Source organism: Tursiops truncatus, chromosome 8 (genome assembly GCF_011762595.2).
Source record: "Tursiops truncatus isolate mTurTru1 chromosome 8, mTurTru1.mat.Y, whole genome shotgun sequence".
NCBI lineage: Eukaryota > Metazoa > Chordata > Mammalia > Artiodactyla > Delphinidae > Tursiops > Tursiops truncatus.
In genome coordinates, this window is record NC_047041.1 from 74691644 (window position 1) to 74709726 (window position 18083).

General features: G+C 35.5%; 1 protein-coding gene across 18 annotated transcripts in view; it reads left to right on the forward strand.

The window, feature by feature from the left end:
* The window catches only part of GAS2 (growth arrest specific 2), a 153633-nt gene that overhangs the window by 89770 nt on the left and 45780 nt on the right, over positions 1 to 18083 (forward strand). For all 18 annotated transcript variants that reach the window (XR_012333486.1, XM_073808700.1, XM_073808711.1 and 15 more), the window contains 2 exons: positions 4750 to 4891; positions 11633 to 11740. Coding sequence is in view for 17 of the 18 variants with exons in the window: in XM_073808700.1 (XP_073664801.1) it covers positions 4750 to 4891; positions 11633 to 11740 (250 nt within the window). In the remaining variant the exon portion in view is untranslated. The remainder of the gene's footprint in view (positions 1 to 4749; positions 4892 to 11632; positions 11741 to 18083) is intronic.

The window sequence follows — 18083 nt, forward strand, 5'->3', positions numbered from 1 at the left end:
ACACAGCAGATGAAGTTTGACCATAACAAAATCCTAATACAACCTTGCAAGTTTTGTGTTTTTTCCACTGATAGATGATGTTTCTTTACACTTGATTCTAAACATTTATTTCTCAAATTTACATAGATGTCATCTTAAAAGCATCAACATCACTTTAGAAATGATTCACTAAATATTTCCAATTCCCTGCTGTATTCTTTTGCCTGGGAACACTCCGTGAAGCTCCTTTGAGAGCTGTGGGGTGGGAGAATGAGACCACTTATTTTTGTTCTCATGGGTGAAACTTGCTTTTATTTTCAACTAAACAGAGCTGTCATCACTGGAGAGTGAAATCCCTCTGTTAATATTTCAGAAACCATGTCAGTTTCTGTGTGTAAAATATGCATGTTTGTCTTCTGCGAAATAAAACATTCAGCAAAAACAGGTCAATAAAAAGATCTTTTTAATGAGGGTGCTTTGATATTCATTGTTTAAAAAAGGTTACTATGAATTCAACCTTTTTTAAGACTGCAGAATTAAGATTAGCTTTATGATAAAACTAAAAAAACCTTTTGATATTTTGGTTTGGGGCTGTGATGATGAATAGTCAACATCAGAGGGAAGCTTTTTATATTTTTATTTTTGAGTGTTTTCTTCATTTTCAACAAAATTTATGACCATTCAAAAGAAATATACTTTGTGAATATTTTTGTTAGTCTCCTATTTTAATCCATGCCTTAATGAAATGTTACTTAAAAGAAAATATTCTTATACAAGGCTTATTAATTAACTCATCCTATTTAAAGAGCTTGACTCTGACTGCTAAGAATAAAATTTGTTTTCATATGAGTGAAATTTCCATCCAAATTTAAATCTATCTTTAAATAACTTTAAAACAGAATAGAAAATGGGGCAAAAACCATCTTGTAAGAATCTATAAACTATCTGTTGTATGCCTTAAGAAGGGGGAGTTTCTAAACTTTATCCCTCCAACTCTAGTAAAATAGGCTCCAGATGTCTTTTCTTTGAAAATTATAGTCTAGTAAATAGTTTGAGTAAATTTTCTAGTTCAGGGCTTAGTTTAGGGGCTCAATTATTTCATCTAGACCAATCTCAAAAGCTATATCCTGTGCCAGAAAAATGAAAAGTCCCTTCTAAGATCTCATCATAAAGTTATTAACCATAAGACCATTTCCCTAGCACTATGCATTTTTGAAATGAGACCAAAAATTTATAATATGATATTGCCCTTTCAGTATCCCCCCTACTTTCACATCACTGGGGTATACAGATGCAAAGATTTGGTTTTAGTGGATTCAGCCTTCTTGCTATCTTTAGTTTACCCTTATTCAGTTTGAAAGCAACAGTTGCCCCTTCTCCCGCAAAGCTTTGAAATCTTGTAGTTGGACAAGAATAGAAAACACTATAAATTTTTGAAAACCTTATAAACAAAATCAAAATGTAGAGTGGTATACAGTTAATCATGGAAACCAGAATGAAGCAGCCTTTTGGAGAGCAGAAAAAAGACCTACTGGTGACTAAGCTGGCTTCAGGTGCAGGCCCCCAACCCAAGGGGAATTTCGTGATTTACAGACTGTTGACACCTCCAGACAGACAGGAAGCCAATGAATCATATTGAAGTGTGTATTTCAGGACTGGCTGACTGTACCTTAAGCAGCTTGAAGTATTCAAAGGCCAATATAAGCAGAAATTTGGGGCTTAGTGTTGATTTTCTATGCAGTGGCATAGCTAATTTTCAGCATTCCCAGATAAAGAAAAATCTCCAGGGCAAAGTTTTCCATGTATGACTTTGTTACCAACTTCATTCAAATTTTGTTTTGTATTCAACATGGAGTGGAGCTTGTTGTTACTTTAATAACATATTTCTTATTTCACTTTGTTAAAAAAAAAAAGAAAAAGAAAAAATTGTGCAACCCAACCAGCCTGCTCCTGAAAGGTGGCATGAATCCACCTACAATTACAAATGAAATCATATTTTCCAATTGACCCAATTTATACTTTCAAATATGATGTTTTCATTTATGATTGACTTTTAATTGGCTGTGAATTCTAGCATGTTAAATTCCTCTAGCTTCACTGCCCAGTTTATGTTATTATCTTGAGAACATTAAATGTAGCAAAATGTTATACCTTGTTGGAACTAAGAATTCACGTAAGTCTAGAGGAATTAAAAAGGGTTGCCTGTTGAAGTTCATCCAGCGAGTTAGCAGCAAAAATGAATTTATAACTTGTTCTGCTATGCTCCAGCACCAACATATTCCTGCCATCCTACAATTCTAGGAAAATTAATTTAAAGAAAGCCTATGGTGAGTTTTTTTGTAAAGGATACCAACAATAGTAATAATATAACAATAGTAATAACACTACATCTTAATTTTGAGGCTGTTACATAATTTCATTGGGTGGTATATTTTAAGAAGTTAAAACATTGGCAAAAGGACCTCAATGCTGCAGTTTCCTGGTTGTGCAAGCTTTGATACATCAGTTATCAACAGCCGTCTCAGAGATGGTGCCATGTGTCAGACACTGTACTGGGAGTGTAATGGATACTGTTTTAATTCCTTCTAACTGTATTAAAACACAGGAATTAGAACTTGCATTTTACAGTGAACTAAAACTGAGACTCAGAAATAATGTACGTCAAGATGCCCAGAAGTTCCAGACACATGGAAGACGTTCAGTAACAGTTGCTCTTTTAACTTTCTTCTTCCTCCCTCCTCCCCTCCCTCCCTCTCTCTCTCTCCTGCTACATCAGACCTCTAGGACAGGCCACTTTCATCTGTGTTTTCCTGAGAGAAAACAGACTCTTAGAGGTTAAGTGATTTGCTAAATTTAAAGAGTAGGTTAATGGCATAGTTAGCTCAAGTCTGCCTCAGGGAAGAATGATACCCAAATCTTCAAGTGAATATTACTGGTACTTGTCAACAGTAATGAGATGCTGGGTTGAGTTAAGTGTAATTAATGAGTGCTAGAAAGTTAAAAATGTATTTTAGTTTTGAATAGGGTTTAGAGTTTTCTAGAAGAACATTCTTGGGGGGTAAAACACTTATTTACATTTAATGTCGGTATGTTTTATTAAAGTGATATGCATTTAAAGGTCCAAAACAATGAAATCTAATTCATCTTTGGAGCCTGAACTCATTGTTATATGAGAATATGGAAATTTTTTGCATTCAAAAAAAGTAGCTATTAAGTATCTATTGTGTGCCATGATCTACACTGGCTGCTAGGTATGCTGTGAATCAGACAGTCTCTACTGTTATAGAGTCTGTGGTCTATTGCATGTTTCTACAAATGTCCTGTTAACTGGCTAATCTGTATAAAAGGTTTGAAATGTGATAAATAGTGCCTAAAGTCTTTTAGCTAATGATTTATGTAACTAAAAATTACTCTGTTCACTAGAGGCAGTTAGCAAAGCAGCAATTATTATTTGAGTTGTGCCAGCTTACACTGTTTTGTACTGAATTCTGATATAAGTTTTCCAGCTCTCAAAGGCCACCTGACGTGTGTGATGATGTCAGTTAAAATAACAAGCCCTTAGAACAGGATGACGATAACCTAAGCTTTTACATTTAATGATGTTTTAATATACTATTCACTCACTCTAAGGTATTAGACATATTGCCAACATATTTATTCTCTCTATATAGGTTATTTATTTTGTAGGTAGTCCACAGCCTATTTTGAAAAAATTTCCAAGTGACTTTTTCCTCTTCTTTCTAACACGTGATCACCTGATTAAAATGTCAGAGAAAACCTGAAGTAAGAAAACCTAGATTTGCATCTTTATTCTATTCCTAGCTCGTTCTATATTTCCTCTGGATCTGTTTTATTTATTCTGTAAAAATGAAAGGGTATAACTACATGAACCCAAAGATCCTTCCCAATTCTCAAATTCTGGAATTATCTTTGGCCTCCTTCACTTAGGTACAATTGATATGCATCTAGGAAACCAAACCAAATTTAAACTTAGCCTAAGAAAAATATGGGAGATTAGAATGCTCTTAACAACTACATCTCTGTCTTTGAACTGCTGTGGCATTTACAATTTACAACACATAATTTTTAACATATTGTTATTCTAAATTATTTTTTGTTTCTTTATTCATTTTCTTCCTCGGTAATACTGTACATGCTTTCATTATGTTGGTCTTAAAAGCATAACCAATGTACTGTATTACCCATTCTACCTTGATCTGGGTCCATAAAGATATACACATAAGAGTGAATTTCTTCTCTGTTAATTCATTTAAGGACATTTATTTGGGGAAATTGCTGTTTTCAACTTGACTCTGACTCTCTGATTTTATTTCCATTTTTAACAAGCTTATATTCAAAATAGGAGTTCAATTATAGCACTAATATCATTAAAGCTAGTAAATCTGAAAGCTGAAGACTAAATTAATATGGTAATTCATGTTATTGACTCATTAATATATGGAGTATTTTAATTTATTTTTAGTATGTTATGCATCTATTCCTTTATATGTTCATATATAGATATAAACATATATGCGTATGTATATGTAACTATAAATATATATGTATGTATGTATGGGGGTGTGCATGTTTTTCCCTGCTTAAAAGGGTGCCAATTTAAGAACATACTATTTCAATGCCAGAGAAAAGTTAATGTTGTTTTGAAAAGTTAGCAGTTTGGTCCTATGGTATAATTGGATGCAACATACGGCTAAGTGTATCATTATTACAACTTATGCATGTGTATTGATCTGGTGTCTTTTAAAAAAGGTATGGTGTGGAGCCTCCTGGTTTGATAAAGTTGGAAAAAGAAATTGAACAAGAAGAAACACTCTCTGCCCCTTCTCCTTCACCTTCGCCTTCATCAAAGTCTTCTGGAAAAAAGAGTACGGGAAACTTACTGGATGATGCAGTAAGTAAAATTGGTCAAGTTTCTTATCAACACTTGGTCTTTTTTGAACTTCAAAACTTATTCTGTACAATCTTCGATCAGTCTAACCTTTACCTATTCCAATGTTATTGAAATTTACTTTAAAATCCTATGAGGGGGGCTTCCCTGGTGGCGCAGTGATTGAGAGTCCGCCTGCCGATGCAGGGGACACAGGTTCGTGCCCCGGTCCGGGAAGATCCCACATGCCGCAGAGTGGCTGGGCCCGTGAGCCATGGCCGCTGAGCCTGAGCGTCTGGAGCCTGTGCTCCGCAATGGGAGAGGCCACAACAGTGAGAGGCCCGCGTACTGCAAAAAAAAAAAAAAAAAAAATCCTACGAGGAAGTTTATAGTCCTGCAATTCATTTTGAGATTCAAAACTGAGCCACTTATTTAAAATAAAGCGTCACTTAATTCTGCTGAGTAGTATCTAAAATTTTAGGATAATAAGTCATCCTCCCGAAAATTGTCTTTGAAAACACTTAAGCCTTGATAGTTTCCTTATTCACTGATAAGAAGCCTGAGGCATGGGACTTGAGGATCTTTAAAGAAGGAAAAGCAAAATACCATGGAGAAGATAATTGCCCTTTATTGACTGCCTGCTATGGGCCGGGTTCTGCCAGTATTCTTCGAGCGCTCTTGTTATCTTTAGGACAGGTTTCTTATTGAGGAACCTGAGACTTGAAGTTGAAATACCTGCTGAGAGGAAGAGAGGAGCTTAGATTCCAACCTAATTTTGTCTAACTCTCTGAGGTCACCAACCCTCAGAGTTCTTGAGACACCATCTTTGGCAGATCAGGAAATATTTTCATTATACCCTCATAATTACAGAAAACAGATTCTGGGTGTAACAGTAAACAGGATGAAATAAAATTCTCTGGCTACTTCTGTTGTGTCTTAAGTAGTGTGTCATGTGTGTGCATTTACTTCCCAGCACATATGTTTTGAGCGTAAATGTCAAAAACCTATGGGTTTTATAAAAAATGGAAACCTCGGGGATGTCAGACTGAAGTATGTCTCACATACGCAAGGAGAGTTCTTAGAAAGTAGCACCAACCATGATGCCAGTTATAAGGAATAGGCAGGATTGAAAAGGACAGCTAGCCTGTAGCTGAGAGTTTCCTTCCCAAGGGTCTGAGCTGAAAAGAGCAGGGGAAATGGCTGTTTGGTGCTGTAGGATGCAGAAAGAAAGATTCCCCCATCTTTTCTTTCTTCCATGTGACACTATAACCTATATTGCAGATTTAAATGAGCAGAAATATAACAATTTGTCTGACCGATTGAGAATTCCTATTTCTGCCAAGGGTAGCACACATAAACTTAGCCCATCAAGGTATCTTATCCAATGCCAGGTTAATTTAGTTTTCCTTTGTTCAATCCACTCAGAAATGAAAGGATAGGCAGGGCATTTTAATAATACACCTAAAAGGACTTTAAAATCACAGGAATGTTTTTAATGATCAGCCACATGTCTTGAATCCTGCTGTTTCATTTTTATTTTGTAAGGTAATTGAATAACATTGTACTAATAGTAGATAATGGCACATTACTTATATATTGATGAGAACAATTTTTTTTTTAATTTTATTTATTTTATTATTTTTGGCTGCGTTGGGCCTTGGTTGCTGCATACGGGCGGCATGTGGGATCTTCCTGGACCAGGACTCGAACCCTGTCCCCTGCATTGGCAGGCAGACCCTCAACCACTGCACCACCAGGGAAGCCCAACAATTTTTTCTTCTCTCTCAGTTATACTTTTTTGATTAGACTTACTTTAGAGTAAGATCTTCCTTTTAGTCTTTCTCTCATAAAAGTGTTTTTCTGGGGTTACTATGCTTGATCTTAGGCCTTTTCCTCTCAGCTCTTACCTCTATTCACTTCCTTTAATGCATTAGAGTCAGAGGTCTGACCCTTAACCTCCTAATGAATGAATTACTGAATCAAATGAGTTTCTTAGTCCTCAAATTATGAGACCACTTTCTGGTGTTTGACACTGTTGAGCACTCTGTTCTTGAAATTCTTCTCCATGAACTTTATTGCTACCAGAATGATCAACCTAAACGCAACTCAGAATTGATTAAAATTGTATAAGGGCTCTATAATATCCAGGGTAAAGCCCAGACTCAGGTATGTGTCACATAAGCCCTCCATGTTCTGGCCCATTTTGTCTTTCCCAGCCTTTTTTGCCCTATGGATTCATTCTTGCATTCTGATGTATCTGTTGTAAACCTATACTCTAATCCCAAACTCCCAAGGATTTTTTATACCCTGTGTTTTTCCTCACTTGGCTTCCTCACACTGCTCATCTTTGAAATCTACTTTTAGACACCTTTTCATCTTCTAAAATTCAGGTTGTGTGGCCTTCTATAGAAAGCTTTTCTTGGCATCTCTCATCCCAGGTAAAATTGACAAATTTGTCCTTTGTACCTCAAGTTCTTTTATATATTTAATGAAGTGTTTACCTTATTGGGCATAAATACTTATTCTTCTCTAGGTATGGTCCTTGCTCTCAAAGACAAGGACCATATTTTATTCAGCTAAATCTAGTACCATGCTTATTGGATAAATTATTAATGTGGATAATCAAAGTTTAAAAAAGACTCTCCCTTTTTCTATTTATCTGGAATGGCCATGTGCTCTGGAAATATGTGCACTTCTCAGCTCTGCTGTAGCTTTGCAGAGCGAGGAGATGTCGCCCCTTGAAACCATTTCCATGAGCCTGGGAAAAGTAGTTAGAATGGTTCCCTTTCTTCACCAGCTTGTCTCACATGTGGCCATCCCTCATCCTTGAGAAGGGGAGAAGAAGGACAGGAGGGAGAAGGTGGCGAAACAACTATGAAAGGGATTTTGGAAAAGTTTTACCTATGCTCCAGTTCAGAAGAGGTAGATGAGATAGGGACTCTCTTCAAAATGGCAAGACTGTCGCTCTGTGGTTGTTCTTCCCTACTCCAAGTTCTGTTCTCTTAGCTGGAAACAATGAAGGGGGTTTCAGAGAAGCTTTAAAGTTTGTCAGGGTTTGGGAACATAACCATCTGTATAGTGAAGGGGTTTTCATTGAATGTAGGAAATGTTCTAAGCATATATTTCTATACTGTTGCCAGCTAGAATACTATGTTCACAGTCTTCAAACTAGCATTTCTCATGCTAGTTTGAATGTTTAATCAAACACTCACACCACCAGATGACCCGTGGAAAAAGAATTCCATGCTTAGGTTAGTTTGAGAAATACAGCTTACTATAGTCCCTACCTAGAGTTTGGCAATGCATTCTGGCATATCAAAGGCACTAGTGCGTTCCGTAATAAGATCTTGTTTAACCTGGAATTTTCCATGCTTATTTGGCCACAGAAGCCTCTTACAGTCTTCTTCATTCTACATTGGGGAAATTGCATTGAAATATTTGCATTCTGTTTAAGTGATAGTTTTTCATTGAGTGTTTTATTTCAGGGACAGTGGAACAGAGAGAAAAAACATATGAACCTCACTAATGGCTTAAATCAGAGCTTCATATGTCAGATATAAAAAGGAAATAGTTCCTATGGCAACTGCTTCACTGCATATGAGGCATATATAGCCATTGGGGAGTTGAAGTTCATATACTCCAACATGTTCTTTAGAATAGGGATATAAAATATTGCTTGCAAAGTTCCTGTGTTTAGTTAATACTATTGGCTATTTCTACTCTGGCAAAGTTATTATTTACATCAAAAAAAAAAGAGAAAAAAAAAGAAGGAGAATAAAGAAGGGGAGTAAAAAAAAAAAGGAGAAAAGAGTAAAGAAAAAAGAAAAAGAAAGAGACGCAGACCTGTGCTAAGATGTCATATTCCAGTGAACAGTTTCAATGACTGCCAGTTTTGAAACTTTCAATGTGTCCTCACATTTCTTTGTTTGCTACTTAGGAGAATTGTGGAAAATTGAAAAACAAAATAGGTGACCTTTTATGTGGATAATACATCCCAACTTCTTTAATCAAGCCAGACATCGTAAGAGAAACACAGTGGAGTCCATTCGGATTAATTTATTCCCCTGATGTCCTGATAGAGTGATTCGGCTGTGATAAAATGATGGGGTCAGGTTTAGTGCCCTCGTGTTGAGCCTGTTCCCACACAATGAGTTGAATACAGTTCTAAGAAGCCATTCTTACTTTCTTCCTCTTCTCCATCAACTTCCTCAGTCTGGGGATGAGAGATAGTATAATTCTGAGTAATCAGGCTCCTCTTGAAATCCCATTTCAACAAAAGCTGGCTGGGTTCCTGGCCAAAACCAGAACACCTGCCAGACTGACTTACCCCAAGGTAATGTAAGAAGCAAGATGTCATCAGTCACTGTTTACTTAACTCCCCACAGCCTGGCCTTGTCTCTTCCATTTCTGCTTCCAGCTCTCACACAGCCACACAAAAGCCCTTGATCTTAAAAAGCAAGTATATTTTCAAAGCTTAGGAAGGCATTAGAGAAGGACAGGCCACTTGAGAAAGTGTTTCTTGTATTTTATTTCATTTGGTACCAATAGTTTCTGTATTTTGTCTAAAAACACTTCAAGATGGAAATACTTTCCGTCCATACTTGTGATTGTCATTTCTTAGCAGAGGAACCACTTGAACACCAATTTACTGTCTGCTCAGTTACTACATCACGGTAAAGCTGTGCCAGGCGTGACTCTCCTAAAGTCTGGGCCATGTGCTTTTATGTTGCTGACTGTTGGATTTTTTTCAGGGTGGCCAAAGTCCTTCTCCCTCCCTCCCTCCCTCCTTTCCTTCTTTTCTCATGGAATTATTGTGGTGCAAAGGAAAACTGTACTGCTTCTAGCAATAGTATGCAATAAACACAATTTATATATATGTATATATATATATATATGTACACACATTTATATTTTTTTAGCATTTATTTTTTTTAACATCTTTATTGGAGTATAATTGCTTTACAATGGTATGTTAGTTTCTGCTGTATAACAAAGTGAATCAGCTATACATATACATATATCCCCATATCTCCTCACATTTATATTTTTAAAACATGTCTATAAATACATATTGAAGGAGATACACATAGAGGAACACTTACAACACTTAAGACAGCACACATTCATTGGTCCTGTGACCTCACCCCCACCCCAGAATGTGGGTCTGCATTATAGAAGGGAATCCCTAGGGGTAGGATTCTATTAATACTGGGGGAGTGGGTGGATATATCTATGGCCCAAGTATCATATGGTATGAGAAATTCAGAACTCAAAGACATGGGCCTAATCGCTCACATAACGATGTTAGACAGTTCCCTCACTGTTTGAATGAAAGCCATCTCTAAGATTCTTTGAATCCAGGCTTAATCTGTCACACTGATTTCCTCCTGCGTCCTTTTTAGGTCCCTGTGCTTATTTATCCATTTATTATTTATTTATTTATCCAAACTTATCTCAATATAAGTTTTGCTTCAGGATTCCCCCACTCTTTCTAGCTTTCCCCTCTAGTGTCTTATGCTTCCATACTTTCTGGAACCTTGCTTATTCTAGGGAAACCGAGGTGCTTAAGTCCTTTACTCCAACAGGCATGTGAGTTCCTGCGTGACTCTTCCCACAGTTTTTTCTTAGTGGAAGACTGATTGAAGTCAGACCTTGAATTATTTGATGAAATGATTGAATTGCTTTGATGACAAAACTCTAGGAATCATATCTTTGTGGAAGCAAGAATTTGGGTGAGGGCTGTCCAAGCCAATCCCTTCAGAATTTAAATTTGTTCAGCCTATAGCTTCTCAGATGTAGGCTGTACATTATTTAGATCTGTCTTCTCTGGGAACTTTGACTCAAAACACAACCTATTATGCTTTTGGGTTTTTGGTTGGTTGGTTAGTTGAAGAGAGGACAGTTATGAGACACAGCATGGCAGGTTCCCAACCAAGGAAAACATAAATAAGTAAACCTTATTCCTAAAATCAAGGACTATATATTGTCTTTAATAGTCACAACTGTCTATAAGCATTATGCACTTATCATTTAGTGTATGTGTTTTGTAAAGAGTACAGAGATAGATAAAATAGGGAAAATCTGATATTCAGACATGGATTCTATAAAATACATACAAATTGTAAGATGCTGCTACAGAAATAGGTTTTGGCAGGTGGGAATTACTGAGGAGTGAATTGCTGGATTAGTCTGGATGAATTAGAGATGACTCCTTAAAGAAAGTCTCAGGATTCAAAATAAGGTTAAATAGTCTCATTTTTAAATAATAATACTTTTAAAATTCTCATTTATTTTGAAAATGAGTAAAATTAATATTAAAGTTATGACGAGGAAACATATAGACTACGTCTATATGTTTCCTCATCATAATAGACTATGTTAACGTGCCTTGTATTCTAGTTCTCAATATATTTATCTTGACAATCCAATGTACATGATCTTTTTAATCCTCTAAACGTGAGAACCCAGCTCGTCATCCCTACACTGCCAGTTGATTTGCTTGTGATTATCCTCCAGCATCATTATCATTGTCGTCATCCAGCTTATGCCTTAGTGCAGCTATTGACCTTCACAAAGTGCCTTCAGGGCCTGACCTTTACATAGTTAAGATTTAATGTGATATGTCTATGCTCACATCGTGTCCATAGTCTGATATAGAACAAATTTAAAAGCATTAATGGTTCAGGGGCCTTTGAACCCATGGAACAAATTAATCTAAAGGCAACCTGATTAAGGAGAATGAACTTGCCTGCTCTTCTATTTCAGGTGAAACGGATTTCTGAAGATCCTCCTTGCAAATGCCCGAGCAAGTTCTGTGTGGAGAGGCTCTCGCAAGGAAGATACCGAGTGGGAGAGAAGATCCTCTTCATTAGGGTAAAGTTTTACTTTTCACTTGACAGCTTGTCCTTTCAGAGCATATACAGGACTTAAGTTGCAGGTTACAGGGAAAATATGACCAGTAACTCAGCAGGAATTTCCCTTATGGTGCTTACGATTGGATTTGAAGACATGAGGTATGAAAATTTTTTATTATCATACATAATTATCACTGAGAGCTAAATAAATAGAACTTTATCTTTTTGTATGTATACACAAATATATACCCCAAACAGGTCATAGAAATCAAATAGAATGAGGAAAAGAAGAGAAAACAAATTCCTTTTTTGTCTATGCATTTAGTTTCAAAGGAAGAAAATCCACCTCAATGGGTAATAAAAACAGTATTCTGCCCTGGTTTTCCATATCTCAAGTTTGGGAAATGATTAACCTATAGGTCCTGATAACTTTCAAATTATTTGAACATGACTTTTCAAAAAGTTTGTGTTGTAAATCAGAGTGAGGACAGTCAAAACTCGTTACAACGGCATGGTTAAATGATGACTGCCATTTTTTTACTGGTTTTCTGGGTTAGAATAAAGAAACATGGGCCTGTGCCAATGAATGATTTGGTGGCCTCTATCCATTTTACAATCATCCTAATGAAAAATCTGACTAGATGTCATGAACAATTCTTGACTGTAATTATTGGCTCAATAAAGTAGCATTTCAGGCTGTGATCTGTTTTGTTAATAATCGAGAGAATTTAATCTCTCAAATTACATTTGCTGCTTTTCCTGAGACCAAGAATTCTTCTTTTCAAAAATAAGAAAGTGAAAAATAAAGCACTGATATACTCCTAGAAATCTGCAATTATAAGTATGAGTCCTTCTATCTTATTTTTAGTCATTTCCTAAAGAATAGAGGTTATGATTCTGAGAAGCTATATTGTCTTGTCATTTGAATAAGTTAAAATATTTTCCTTTTTATTTTATTTTGTAGAGCTGAATAATTTGGATGTGTACATCTAATACAATCAGTGAACATTCTTAACATACTCAAATCAGTGATGACCCAGTAGAAAATTTTTCCAGTGTAAAGTTTTCTTTTTAATGACCACTTTTGACTGAAAGTTATTTGTACGACAATTTTTTAAGGCTCTACAAGATGTAATTTAAAGAAAAGTTTAATTATAATTAGCCTTCAAAAATAATGTCAATCATTTTGTATTTTAATCTAACATTAAGTCAGTGTTTATTGATCTAACAAAAATGTTCAGGTAATAATTGCTATTTTGCTTTGGAAAGGCAATGAAAGGGATATAATGATATGTTATTATTAGGGGCTTGAGAACCAATTTAGGAGACTGGCCTCCCTAGAGTAGACAATTGGCCCAGTCATCACTTATTGTTTTTTGTTACAAGGATAACATGTTTATTTTAGCCAACCAGCCTGCTTTTGCTTTAACACATTAGTAAATGGTGATTTAGTAGTACCTCCACAGATGTGTTTAAATTTTACTAAGTTGGCCTTTCTCAACTGAAGCTCAGCCTTCTTGAGACTATTAAGTCCTGAAGCTTAGAATCAAAACATAGGGTTTTATTTATTTAACCAATTATTCTTTTTTATAATAAAAGTGTTGACAAAACACATGATTAATAAATTAGATGTTTTTCCCTCTAATGTAACCTAATATCTTTAGGCAAAAATATATATATTACATACATTTATTTGTATCTGGTCTTCCATATTTAGTCAACTCTCAAAGAATTTGATGTCTATATTTGTGAATAACATAAGTGTATCATATTTAACATTTAAAATATTTTTTGATGTTCCATTTTTCTTTTCAGTAAATAGTTTCCTTTTGGTGAAACCTATGCATGTATTGTTTGTAAAGGAATTGAGACTCACTTTACTGAAGAAAATTGCATCAGATTCCTTAGTGATAGCATTCGAATTTAATATCAGTTACCACAGTAGAACATAATGTGCAGTTTCATGCTTCTATAGTTCCAGGAGAGCCTGCAGTAAGAGAACTGACTGTAATGTGGTTATTCACTGATTGGCCCAGCAAGTTATAGCATCATGTTGCTGTGATAGATGTTTTAAAATAGTGTTTTAGTGAATTTTAGTCATTCACTTTTTCTCATTTTGCTCCATCCACATATAATCTGTACTTTTTTTTTTCTTTTTTTGGTGGAAACTTCCCCATTTGGTGGAGAGACCATACGTTTATTTTACATTTGTGTAACCAAAGGGCCCATTCAGTCATTTCCCCCAACAAAGGGCTAAAGATCTCAGAGGAGCATGACCTTGCCTGTGGAATAACAACACTTTCTTTTATTGTTCTCCTTTGGTTCTTTTTTTAAACCCTCCTACCTTCTTGTAACCTCATCAGTTTTTTTGGTTTTTTTTTTAACCTCATCAGTTTTGAGTGAAGCAACCATTCTAATTACCTCTTCTCCAAAGCCACAGCCTTAGTTCAGGCCCCATCAGCTTTTCTTTTTTATTTTATTTATTTTATTTTTTATGTACTTAGTGCCACTGAACCGTACAGTTACATATGGTTAAACTAGTATGTTTTATATTATGTGACTTTTACCACAATAAAATTTTTTTTTTTTAATTTGTACTATTTTTTTTTTTTTGCTGTACGCGGGGCTCTCACTGCTGTGGCCTCTCCCATTGCGGAGCACAGGCTCCGGACTCACAGGCCCAGCGACCATGGCTCACGGGCCCAGCCACTCCGTGGCACGTGGGACCCTCCCGGACCGGGGCACGAACCTGTGTCCCCTGCATCGGCAGGCGGACTCTCACTGCACCACCAGGGAAGCCCTGACCCATTTTTTTTTTATCTTAATTTTTTAAAAAGAAAGAATCTATTACTGCCTAAATTGCAAAAGAAACTACTTGTCAAAAAAGGAAAATATCCATTAATATATTTTCATTTCAATTCTTATCTTTTGGCTTGTCAGGGGTCCATTTCTACCCTGATGGAGTAAAGGGATTCTACCAAAACTTTTCTTGTATCTGGTTATCCCTAGAGACTTTTTACCTCTCATTCCCTGGAGTTCAGGAATTGAAATTTCACAGGCAGGCCATATGCACCTTTCAACACATATTTTTCCCTGTTTCTTTCTCTGCACTGAATGGATGAACTAGAAATGTCTCACTGATGTGTGCGCACCTTGGCCAGTACTTTTGGATTTGTGGCAGGGGCTATATTTAATTGATTGTCATTCTGCACTAACACATTATAAGGAGTTGGCAGTTATTAGTCAAAAAAAACTCAGAGGTATTGATTTTCAAACGATAGTTAGATGGTTGTTGCCGCTAATATCTTAACTTTAAGTTTCTTTGAACACCTGAATTAAGTAGAGAGTGCCTTTGGTCAAATTCTCAGACACACTAGGGGAATGATTGCCTCATGGTATCTGCGTTGCTGTTCTGGGTTTCTTAAGTTTGCATTTTTGACATTGGTGTATTTTAAACTTTGTCCTCTTTGCTAAGGCTTCCAAATATAGTCATATTTACGACATAGTACATAGTAAGTGGATACATTTATGCATATTATTTCATAACATGAAATATATATGGTATCTTAGCATCTGTCTCCTAGTTTTCTGTCCGTCCTGAGAGCAGCCATGTCTTCCTGTGGTCATAATGAACCTATCCATGCAAAAAAAACAATTTAGGTTCCTTTCAAGCTATTAAGAATGTTGACTTACTTTTAGTTAAAGAGAACACACTAGTTTGCATTTTACCAAGGTTTATATATATATATAAATGGGATTCTACAGTATACACTCTATTTTCTGGCTTTTTTTCACTCAGCATAATTATTTTAAGATTCATCAATGTTGTTGCCTGTGTTAATAATTTATTGTTATTGCTAAGTAGCATTCCATTATATGGATACACTAAAATTTGTCCATGCATTTACTTATATCAATAAGACATTTGGGTGGTTTCCAGTTAGAGATTATTACAAATAGAGCTGCTGTGAGCATTTATGTATAAATCTTTGTATGGACATATGCTTTAATTTCTGTTGGGTAAATACCTAGGAATGCAAAGCCTGATTTGTATGGCAGGTTTATTTTTAACATTATAATAAATTGCTTACTGTTTAAAAAAAAATAAAATAAAGAGAGCACAATCACCAAAAAACACTGACATAGAAAACACTATCCCTTAGAAAGTCATAAATACATGATTCTATTAATAAGTCTCTATCTAACACAATTACTCCTGATTTACTGTTCTTAACGTGAGCCAGAGTTAACAATTTTATGTCTAACCAAATTCCAAAGTTTGTTGACAACACCCAATGACTTGACTTATGTATGGTTTTATGGTTATCATATATATGAACACATTTTCTCATTATGCATTCAAATCAACACAATAGCAACACAAAAGAATGAAAAAATTAAGAATGTGTGCAGATTACAGAGAAAGAGTGCAGAAGACATTTCTGCAGATGATATCTTTGTTAAGCATATGTTTTGTCTGTGGGTTTCTAGAAACCAATGTATGAATAGATACTTTGCATACATGGCTATCTAATGTTACTTATGTAGATGCATCTATATTCTCATGTAGACATGTTTGTTTATATGCACAGGTCTCCATTTAAAGGTGAAGGAGTAATCTCAATATAAAGAATATATATAATATATTATATATAATATAAAGAATCCTTTAGTACAAGGGGAAACCTCCAAGGTTTCTGACAGTGGCTTTTAGGCAAATATGCTAATAATCCCCTGCTAAAGTGGGAATTCTCTTGTTTCTAGTTTATCAAACACAATTTCTCATAGCCAGATTTTTGCCCTGCACCTTGCAATGAACAACACTGCTTTTGAACTATCCGGTGGACAAAGCTAAATGCAGCTAATTTCTAACTGTGTGGTACAGATACAGATTTACTCTCTTCCCAGGTTTAAATATAACAGCTATTTTTCACTGACTTTTGAGTGATGATAAAACCTCCTTGCTGATGTCTGTAGTAACAGAGATTTAGATATTACTATTTAGCCATGCTGTGTATCTTTGAAATGTAAATAGATGAATCTCAGCCTAATGTTATGATTTTGAGGAGGAGAGAAGTAAGAATTTTCCTTTGTTCTTTTGTTCATTCAGTTAGTTGGTATCTACCCGGGCTTCAAGTATTGAGAAGTCACTTGACAATATAAAGCTGAATAAGCTTGTAGGAAGGTTTTCAGAAATATGTGTTAGATGCCATGAAATGTCTATACTATTTGATTTGTCAACCCCAATGCAACAATGATCATAGTCCATGTAAACAATCTAACAGTAATTTTTAAAAGTGGTTCCCAGAAAAACCTGGGAACTTGTTAGAAATGCAAATTCCTGGGCCTCACCCCAGACCTATTGAATCAGAAGCTCTGAGGGTGGGGTCCAGACACACGTGCTTTAACAAGCCTTCTAGGTGATTCTGATGCATACTAAAGTTTGAAACCACTAATCTAAAAGAAAGAACTAACTATATGAAGGAAGAGATTTGTTGTATCAATATAACAGCACAATTGGCAATCACTTGCATGTTTGATCATGGAAGAATATAACCATTCAGGTACTAGGAATGGTCGTTTTGAAGACTTCTCTGTATCATTGTGAGAAAAATACTGAAGATATAATGTTAAGTGGAAAAAAACCCAGGCTTTGAAATTGTGTTTACATATAAAAATACCCGTGTAGAAATGATGTATAATTATGATTAAGACTTGAAGTGAACAGGAATAATTGAAAATGGTTTTTAATTTTCAGAGGTCATTAAATTATGAGTGATTATTTTTTTCTGTTTTGCATTTATTTCTGATGATGAAAAATAAGAACTCTTTAAAAGAAGAGAAGTCAGCAACCTGATACAGTTGCAAATGTGGGAATAAATAAAAGGATTTCTAAAAGGTGTCAGATTAATCAGCTCACTGCTCATTTTTCTGGTCCTTTGCCTAAGCTTCCGATCTTCTGGACAAGGGTAAGGAAGTTCATTGGAGACATGGTGTTGTCTAGACCAGGGAGGGCTTTGCATTTTGTTGTGAACTTGTACCATATTTTTCCTGGGATGAACCTCTTACCTTTCCTTATTGTTCTGTACTATTTTATTTCTCCATTTTGAAAATTCACTCAAGTTGTTTTCCGTTAGCACTAGGAAATGTGTAAACATCTTAATAATGTCCCTTCTCTTTGCAGACCCCATGAGTAAGCCATATGCTTAGTTTTGTCTCTGCTAGTCATTAAGGCTTTAATCATTTGATATCTCTTTCCTTTAAGGCTCAATTTTTAGTGACATGCAAATAATCTAATATTATGCAATAAACTGATCTGTGATAATGCATGAAATGGGTGTAAATGGCTCTAATGAGTAGAA